Consider the following 9,502-nt stretch of genomic DNA (forward strand, 5'->3'; position numbering starts at 1 on the left):
TTCCTCAGACTGGAAGCCTCTGTGTCCTCATCTGAATGGATCTCAGCTGAACTGCTGCTCAAAAGCCTAAAAACTTAACCAGGACAAAAGCTTCTAGTTTCTGGTCCTCACACCTTATATACCTTTCTGCTTCCTGCCACCTGGGATTAAAGGCGTGTGTCGCCATGCCTGGCTGTTTCCAGTGTGGCTTTGAACTCACAGAGATCCAGATGGATCTCTGCCTTCGGAATGCTAGGATTAAAGGTGTGTGTGCCATCATTTTCTGGCCTCTATCTAGTGGCTGTTCTGTTCTCTGACCCCAGATAAGTTTGTGTGCACAATATTTTGGGGAACACATACCACCACAGGGCGCAGCATCACTGAAGTTCTTATAAGACAGAATGTTTGTTTACTTAAAATGTAGTGTTCTCTGAATGAAAACTCAAACTTGTCCCCCCCCCCATGGTTTTGTTTTGTTTTTGTTTTGTTTTTTTTTTGTAGTGCTGACTGTCCTCACTCTGTAGACCAAGCTGTCCTCAAGCTCAGAGATCCACCTGCCTCTGCCTCCCAAGAGCTGGGATTTAAGGTGTATGCCACCACTGTTTGAAATCTCAATTCTTGGCAGCCCAGAATGAAAGAAAATCTTAGGAAGTGCTTGTTCTTAAAATAGAAGTAAAAAGTCAGCCTGCTCTCTGACCACAAGGTGTCGCACTTAGTGTAGCAACTGAAGACTGCTGAGGAGGCCTGGTAGGTTAACCCTAGGACTACACTCCTCTAGTTTCTTTGGGTGCTACAGGACCCTGTATCCAGTGTGTTGCCTGCACTGACCCCAAATAAAAGATGACCTTTGTTCCATTGGATCAAGCATGTCTAACCTTGTTTGTGTGTTACCCTTCTTGGGAGAAGTCACTGGTGGGGCCAATTGGCACCCTGGACTGCCCTCCATTAGATCTTCCTTGTATAGTGAAAAGCCTCTTCCAAAGCTCACATCCTATTGATATTTAGGGAAAGGTACCTTGGGAGGAACCATCTCAGCCCTGCCACCTCTTGTTCCTCTCCTTAGGAAAAAAAACTCCCAGGCAGCCTTTGGGCATTTCTTTTTTAATTAGGGCCTCATATAGTTCAGGCTGGCCTGAATTTACTATGTAGCAGAGGCTGGCCTTGAATTCTCTTGTCTGCCTCCTAGGTGCTGGGATTATAGGCCTGACTGGCCTTTGGGAATTTCATTATAGAATGGTTAAGAGGGAGTACCCTCCTTGTATATTAGGTTCCTGTCAAGCTGCTTTCTAAGGACTTGGGGTGAGAGCCAGACATTGGACCTGATCCTCCTAGGGGTTGCTTTGGTCTTCTTGGTCAGGGTTCTTGTAAACCAAAGTAGAATCCTTTGGTTATTTTCTAAGTTGTTTGTGGCAGGGAGATATTGAAGCTGAAAAGCTGGTGACTTGAGTCCATCCCCAGTCTTAAAATGAGGTCCTTACTGTGACAGGCCAAGTCTAGCCTCCTAGCCTACCTGCTTACAAACTGCCTGCAAGGCAGAGCTGGGGAATCCCATTTCCAGTCGCACTAAGAAAGTTATGCCACCAGGACATAAGTAGACCCAGAAGAGCTGGGTGCTGTGTGTGTGAGGAGGAGGTCTTTGGGCTGAGGCACTTGACCTCCCCAACCCTGAGCTTTGAACTCCAGACATAGAGGCTGAGTGGGTACAGGTCACTGCCAGGGATCAAATGCTGGTACTTCCTCATCATCCACAGTAGCCTCACCAGTAAACATAAGGTAAGGGCCAAATTAACTTTTGAGGGCTTGAGGCATTTACAGTATGTGTGGAACACTTCAACCTCTGCTGTTCTGGGAGCTGGGAACATGAGGGATGGACACTTCCTTTACACTCCCCCATCCCAGTGTGTGTGTGTTAGGCTTCTCTAATGGGGTGTGGCTTGGAGTTGGGTTTGCTTGTTTGGCCACCTTTCACTTTTCTTTGGTGTGGGACTTGAAGGAGCTCTATTCTAGAGCATTCTGTTCTCTTTACCTGAACCCAATACCACTGGAACGAGTGTGTTTTGGGGATGCAGCTCCTGTTTCTTTATAGAGCAGTTAGAACCATTGGCTGGCTATCTTAGCCACAGCTTTTACCAGTTGGAGGTCATCTAGCTATTGGAAATCCTGGCCTACTCTCACAAGAACCACTGAGGCCAAGGTACTCAATTGGCTTGACCTCAGCCAACCAACTTGTAGCCTGAAGGTGATTCAGAAGACCTCTGGGGACCTGTATCACAAGTGATGAAGGGAAAATGACACTGGTCAGAGATTGACAGGGAGCAGCTCCCCCTTGCAGTGTAGCCTGGGTCTGTGCTAGCTTCTTAGGAGACAGGCCTAGGGGACTGCCAGTGGAGGAGGGCAGGTAGAACTTGGCCCTGTGCCTGGCGTAGAGTCAAGATAGACTGCCACGGCCAGCCTCTCCTTGCTGTGCCTTTTCACAGAGGTCAGTCTGGTAGGCCTTATGTAAGCAGAGGAGGATCACTGGCTGGGAGGGGCAAGCAGCCAGGTGATGGAGATGTTCTGCTTTTCCAGTGCCCTGTGTTGGGGGTTTAAGGTAGAGCAGCTGCATCTGGGCTTGAATGAGGTGTATGTGGGAAGGTCTGGGAGATTTGTAGACAGCTTCCTAAAGTGAATAAATCACTTGGGATTCACTGCCCTGAAGGTGTGGGTATAAAAGATGCAACAGAGTTGATATTAACAGCACCCCTACTCCCACCCCCAGCTTAACTAAATAGAAATCCTGCTGAGAAGAGGCCAGAGACTACTTGTGCAGGAGAGATGCAGTTCTGCGCCTCCCTACTTCTTAAAAAGGAGTGATGGAATCACTGGTCATGGGGTCCCGCCCCTGCCCCGCCCCACTCCGCCTTCCAGGCGGTGGATGAGACCTGTGTGAACCCTCCCCTTGGAGCCGGAGAGGCTTAGGAAGGAGGGAGGGCTCATTTGGTGGCGGGGCACTGGCAAGGGTACTATGCAGGAGACGAGGCTGGTGGAGACAGTAGCTCTCTGCTCTGCTCTGGCTCATCCTGCAGACATGCACCAGCGGCAGCCGGGCTTGTCTCTGGTCCTCGCCCCCGCTCAGGGGCTTTGAATGTGGCTGCCCCCATGAGAACAGTGGCCTGGGCTCCTATCACTAAGCCTCTGCCTTCGGAAATTGAGCCATGTGGGCCTGGGCCTGGGCCACAGCAGCCCTCCTCTGGCTGCAGACTGCAGGAGTTGGAGCATGGCAAGAACCCAAGAGGCTTCAGCAGCTGGCCATTCGTGCGGAGTCCCCTAATATTACCACACCCAACCACGAGGGATTGCCAGGCTTATTCAAGGTAGGTGTGGGCTGGGGTGCATATGGGTGTGCAGAACTAAGTACAGCTTCAAAGCTCAGATTGTCCCTCTAACTCAACAGCTCTGCTCCCTTTCTTCTTGGGGAAGAATCTGAGCACTGCCTGAAACCTTGGCCACTGGTCCTGGCTTAGAATTTGCTGCAGCCAGGAGAAGGGCTGGCCTGTAGGGAGCCCCCCTCTGCCGTGCCTGGTGGGTTTGAGAAGAGGTATTCTTGGTGGACTACAGTTAACTGTTTGAAGCTCCAACATGCTTCTCAGCAATCTGATGCTATTAGGTATAATTGCTATTTCAGGTGAGGGTAGGGAAGGACTTCAGGAAGACTGGTAAATGGGGCACCTTATGTACATAACTCCTGAAGTAGGCAGTAGCCTGACTAGCCTGTCCCCTGTGCTTTCCAGGGATCCTGTGGTAGTCTTATCTGCTGTGGCTTCTTGCATGCAAAGTGCCCTGTTCTTAGAGTCTTCTAGGTACAGGAATTTCTCCTGAGTGTTAGTGTCAAAGCCTCTACTGCTGCCATCCTAGGGGCCCCCAGGACAGGAAGGGAAACAGCTGTTACCAATCAGGAACCCCCTGGCTCTGAATCTTTGACCCTTACATCTCCTTTCTAGAGTGTCTGTTAGCTAGCACATCAGCCCACCTCAAGCATGAGGCCCCATTTTCCTGATAAGACAGGCTGAGCAGAACTGAGGGAGGGTAAGCCGTGGGCTAGTTCCTGGGCAGGCAGAAGGGAGATTATGACTCCTTATAGTGGGAGCTCTTGCAGGTGGTGTGTCCTAAGTAATCCTCATTAGATACTAGGGAAGAGAGGTGGTGCCTACCAAATTGAGTGGTGGCAGTTTTTTTCTGCCCTGCTCAGGCTTGTCCTAGAGATAGGGCATTTGACAGTTTGGAAAGACGTTGGCAGAGGTGGAGCCTCTGGAACTCCCTCTCTAGGTATCCCTCCTTTTGTGCTGGGGTGGGCTTATTCTACATCTCCCTGCAGCCTTTGCCTTTGGCTCAGCTGTGTCTGATGCCCTTAGTTCCAAGGGGTCAGACAGATCTGGATAGAGAATTTTGGTGTATTCAGATGTCCTTGCATCTTTCTCTGGGTGGGGCCCAAGGGGGAAGCAGTGTTTGCCTGTCCTTCCTAGCCCACTAACCTGTTTGGAGGAGAACATCTTATTTCTGATTAGGATCTTCAGTACTCACTTTGATTTTACTTAGGACTGACCTTGTACTGGGCCAGGATCCTTGGCTTACTCTGGTCAATGAAGGCAGGAACATCTTGAAGCAACCAGATTATCACAGCTAGGCTAATGGTGGCTACTCTCCTGTCCATTCCACATAGTCCCAGCCTGGCATACAGACCTCCCTCTCATTCTAATTGTCCCTAGAGATGGGCTCGGCCCTTACCAAGCATACTCTCCCCAGCCATATCTCTATATGTATAGCCCCCTTGTCTTGTTTAAGGCCAAGTCTCTTGTCAGAGATATATCAGGCTTTTCCCATGTGAGTCCATTGTGCCTTTCATGGGAGCAGGGCCAGAGGAGTCATGGTCATTTTTGCAAAGGCCCAAGGTGATTTAGCATCAGGTTCTTGCTTTTTCAGAAGCCCTAGACCTCACCTTGCCTATCCTAATCATCTGCCCATGGTGACATTTAGGTTTTGATCACCAAGGATGGTCCTTTTGGGCTGTGGCCTGAGTTACCCCTGTGACATCTTCTGTATACCTGAATCCTCCCACTAACCTGCAGTTCATAGATATCTTGGGGTATATCAGGACAGAGACCAAGGGCCTTGTGGTCAATACACTAGCCTTGCTTTTCTGGCTTTTCAGCCACCAGAGGCCTCTGGACCTGAGCTCTCAGATGCCCACATGACATGGCTGAACTTTGTCCGCCGGCCAGATGATGGGGCCTCTAGGAAGCGGTGCCGTGGTCGGGATAAGAAGTCGGTAAGCCCCTGAGCTACTGTGGAACCAGCCCCTATGGGTTCCTTTTAGATTCTAAGCCCAGGGAAGGGGGTGGCTGGGGGTCCTACTTAGATTTATTTACTTTTACCTTCTAGCGAGGCCTCTCGGGTCTCCCAGGGCCCCCAGGACCCCCGGGACCTCCTGGTCCCCCTGGTTCCCCTGGTATGGAAGTCACCCCAGAGGCCTTGCTTCAGGAATTTCAGGAGATGCTGAAAGGTAAGACTTCCCTGCACCCAACCTCTTTCAGAAGCCCAAGAGGCTTTTTCATGGCTAGAAGGAGCCTGACCCAAAGTGGCCTCCCCACAGAGGCCACGAAACTTCGATTCTCAGGGCTACCAGATACATTGTTACCCCAGGAACCCAGCCAGCGGCTGGTGGCTGAGGCCTTCCACTGCCGCTTGAAAGGCCCCGTGCTAGTGGACAAGAAGACACTGGTGGAACTTCAAGGATTCCAGGCCGTGAGTGGGGACCTGAACTAACATTCTTTTTCATCTTTTGGACTTATATACCAAGGAGAAAGGATACAGGGGTGGGTACCTACTGGCAAGATGGGTCCACGGACACTACTGGGCAGTTGCTGGACACATGCCTGTATTGGTTCCTAGTGATACTATTGTGGAGAATAAGGGCCAGCCTTTGTAAAATTTAGGAGTTCCACATTATACTAAGACAAAAGTCGGGCCTAGAGTTGCCATTCTGTATGATAGCTTTTCAGGTCCTGTCCACCTATCGGAGCCTAGAACCTTTGCTCTAAGGCCCACATGAATGTAGGCACATAGGTCAGCCCTATCCTTTCCACAAAGAGAATGAGGCCCAGAAAAGACCTGTTTGGGGTTGTGACTTCCCTTGGCTAGAGTGTACAGTGAGGGTCCAGGCCCTGAAATCCAGCCAGTCACCTAATTCCCACAGCCTACTGCTGAGGGTGCCTTCCTGCGGGGATCTGGCCTGAGCCTGGCCTTGGGCCGATTCACAGCCCCAGTCTCTGCCATCTTCCAGTTTTCTGCCAGCCTGCACGTGGGTGAGTCAGCCTGATGTACAGTATGGATGGTAGGTAGGTTATCCCTTGAGGGTGGGTACCTCAGAGATGCCACTTACTCTGCTTGGGGCCAACCACCCTCCACCCTGGCAGACACTGGAGCCTGTTGTAGGCAATGTACAGAAGCCCCCTACCTTCTGCTGTCTCCATAGACCACAGTGAGCTACAGGGCAGAGGTCGGTTGCGTTCCCGGGACACTATCCGTGTCCTCATCTGTATTGAGTCCCTGTGTCATCACCACACGTGAGTCCTGCTCCCCACCACAGTCCTCTGGGGTCTGTCCTTGGGCTGAGATCACAAGTAGCCACCTTCAGGGGTGTCTGGGCACCATGGGCCAGTGGCCTCTACACTGTTGCCCTGTGGTGCTATGCCCAGGTCCCTGGAGGCTGTATCAGGCCTGGAGAGCAACAGCAGGATCTTCACAGTGCAGGTTCAGGGGCTGCTGCAGCTACAGGTAAGGGTATAGCCTCAGGGAACAGGCAGGTGGGCTTCTAGCCTGGGAGGGCCTTCCAGCCTAGTGCAGGTAGTTGCTCAGGACCTCTGAACCCTTGTGCCTAGGAGGGTGCTGCCTGGTTAGGATGATTTTTAGATCTGTGTGAATGGTGTTTCAAATGTTAGGAGTATTGGCTCCAAATGCTATTTCTATGGGTGGGGAGGCTTCTGGGCTGGGGTCACCCACTTGTAATGATGCCCACTGTAATGTCTTCAGTCTGGACAGTATGTCTCCGTGTTCGTGGACAACAGTGCTGGGGCAGTCCTCACCATTCAGAACAGCTCCAGTTTCTCCGGACTGCTTTTGAGTACATAGCGGAGCTGAAGAGATGATGATTGAGGGGCCAACACCTTGTTTCTTAGAGGAGCTGGAAAGGACTGCACGCCAGTTCATAGTCGTCATAGCAATAAAGAGCTCCATATTTCTCCACCACTTTTGGGTGCTGTCTGGTTATTGTGTTGGTAGACATGGCAACTAAGTGGCCAAGGTATAAACAGGAGATGTACAGCAAGCAGAAGTTTGTCCACATGCAGTCCCAGAGCAGAGTGTAGCCACAAAGAGGGACCAGAGTGAAATCCCCTCACAAGGTCTCCAGAAAGACTTCCAGGCAGTGAGGGAAGGAGGGGGGAAGCCAGCAAAGCTGCTCTGTGGGCTGGGGACTGAGTTGACCCTGAGGCAGAGACGAGTGGAACTCTGAGTTCAAGGCCAACCTGGTCTACAGAGTGAGTTCCAGGACAGCCAGGGATACACAGAGAAAGCTTGTCTCGAAAAACAAAACAAAAATCCAAAGTCTCTTAAGTTTGTAATTTCTCTAAAATATCCAAGACCTCATAATTGTGGGTTTCTGTAAAATCAAAAAACAAGTTAAGTATTTATTATTGCAAGAGAAAAGAACTAGGGTACAGTCACAAAGCAAAAGCAAAGTCCAAGAGTATAAAATGTCTAGTGCTTCATGTCTGGGATCCACTCACAGTGTTTTCCAAAGGGTCTTGGCAGTTGCAATTCTGGTTTTGCCATCCATAACACACACAGCTTGTTTCACGCTCAGACTGGCTCCCACACCTGTTGCTATCCTTAGTGATCATCCTATGGTACTGGCATCTCATAAATGCTGGGTTCTCTGCTGCAGCTGGGCTGTACCTCCATTAACAGCCTTCAAAACCAGTATCACCTGGGGAAACTTACATATTATCAAATTCAGCTGCTAGTCTTTGGCTGCTTCTGGATCATAGCTTCTTGATTCAAATCTTCCAAAAGATTTTCCCTCAATAATGGTGGTCTCTTCATCACAACTGATTCTTGAGTCCCAGCTGACCTGTATCAATTATCCCAGTATGCAAAGATTTCAATTTAGTGGTTCTAGTAACTTGTTAATAACAGCCAATTCTTCAGCTCTAGCTGACCACAGATTCTTAATTCAAAATAGCAAATAGCTCTGATAATAGACTTTAAGGGACACTCAAACTTCCCTCTGAAACTTTATAAACCAGGCCTCCATTATCTGTACTGCTCAAAGCATTATCTTGTATAAGTTATCATGATCTCTCACTAAGCTCAGAGCACTCAATGGCTTTTCTAGCCCCAAGTTCCAAAGTCCTTTCACAATCCTCCCAAAACACATGTCAAGTCTGTCATACAGCACCTCACTCCTGGTACCAATCTCTGTCTTAGGGCTTCTATTGCAGTGATAAAACACTATAACAAAAGAAAATCGAGGAGGAAAGGGTTTATTTCAGCTTACAAGTGTCAGATCACACTCCATCACTAAGGAAAGTCAGTCAGGGCAGGAACTCAAGGATCCTGGAGGCAGGAAATTAAGCAGAGGCCTTGGAGGGATGGTGCTGGTTGACTTGCTTCTTGTGGCTTGCTCAGCTGGCTTTTTTTTTTTTTTTTTCCCCTTTCTGTTTTTTTCTTTTTTAGGCAGGGTCTCTCTATGTAACCATGGCTGTCCTAGATAGAACTCTGTGTAGAACAAGCTGGCCTCAAACTCAGAGAGAGATCTGCCTGCCTCTGTCTCCAGAGTGCTGGAATTAAAGGTGTGTGCCACTATGCCCAGTTCAGCCCAGTCTCATGCAGGCCAGAACCACTTTCAAGGGATGGCACTGCCTTCTCACATCAATCATTAATCAAGAGAGTATTCCACAGATTTGTCTACAGGCCTTTTTGTTTGTTTGGTTTTTGTTTTTGGTTGTTTGAGACAAGGTCTCGCTATATATCTCTGGCTGTCTTGGACCTAACTATGTACACCAGGTTGGCCTTGAACTCACAGAGATCCTGTGGTGATATATTGTGTATCAAATAAAGCTTGCCTGAAGATCAGAGGACAGAACAAGCCACTAGATTAAACATAGAAGCCAGGCAGTGGTGGCACACACCTTTAATCCTAGCACTCGGGAGGCAGAGATCTGTTTGGATCTCTGTGAGTTCAAAGCTACCCTGGACTACATGAGATTCACTCAGTCTAGGAGAGAAACAGATCCAGACAGTGGTGGCACACACTTTTAATCCCAGTACTTGGGAATCACACACAATCCGAGAAAGGGTGGCTGGGTGGAGAAAGGTGTATAAGGCGTGAAGAGACAGGAACTAGAGGCTTTTTCAGGTTGAGGAGTCGTAGAGGTAAGATGTGGCAGTGGCTTGTTCCTTTTTCTCTCTGATCTTTCAGCATTTA

General features: G+C 49.4%; 1 protein-coding gene across 2 annotated transcripts; it reads left to right on the forward strand.

The window, feature by feature from the left end:
- Positions 1 to 506: 506 nt before the first annotated feature.
- On the forward strand, positions 507 to 7,263 carry C1qtnf12 (C1q and TNF related 12). Of its 2 annotated transcripts, XM_028891431.2 has the most exons (8): positions 507 to 3,332; positions 5,168 to 5,284; positions 5,398 to 5,518; positions 5,609 to 5,760; positions 6,212 to 6,320; positions 6,491 to 6,581; positions 6,714 to 6,792; positions 7,048 to 7,263. In XM_028891431.2, the coding sequence occupies exons 1-8, from the start codon at positions 3,174 to 3,176 to the stop codon at positions 7,144 to 7,146; spliced, it is 927 nt and encodes a 308-aa protein (XP_028747264.1). In that variant the 5' UTR covers positions 507 to 3,173; the 3' UTR covers positions 7,147 to 7,263. The 2 variants fall into 2 exon arrangements, with proteins under 2 accessions (XP_028747264.1, XP_037059196.1); XM_037203301.1 differs by lacking the exon at positions 6,212 to 6,320.
- The last annotated feature ends 2,239 nt before the right edge of the window (positions 7,264 to 9,502 follow it).

Source organism: Peromyscus leucopus, chromosome 2 (assembly GCF_004664715.2).
Source record: "Peromyscus leucopus breed LL Stock chromosome 2, UCI_PerLeu_2.1, whole genome shotgun sequence".
NCBI lineage: Eukaryota > Metazoa > Chordata > Mammalia > Rodentia > Cricetidae > Peromyscus > Peromyscus leucopus.

What these genes read in the sequence shown, in the direction of transcription:
- C1qtnf12 (XM_028891431.2), top strand. Translation starts at nt 3,174, where the DNA reads ATGTGGGCCTGGGCCTGGGCCACAGCAGCCCTCCTCTGGCTGCAGACT. An exon ending in TTCTGCCAGCCTGCACGTGG is followed by an intron (nt 6,321 to 6,490) that starts GTGAGTCAGCCT and finishes CTGTCTCCATAG; the next exon opens with ACCACAGTGAGCTACAGGGC. An exon ending in TCCCTGTGTCATCACCACAC is followed by an intron (nt 6,582 to 6,713) that starts GTGAGTCCTGCT and finishes TGCTATGCCCAG; the next exon opens with GTCCCTGGAGGCTGTATCAG.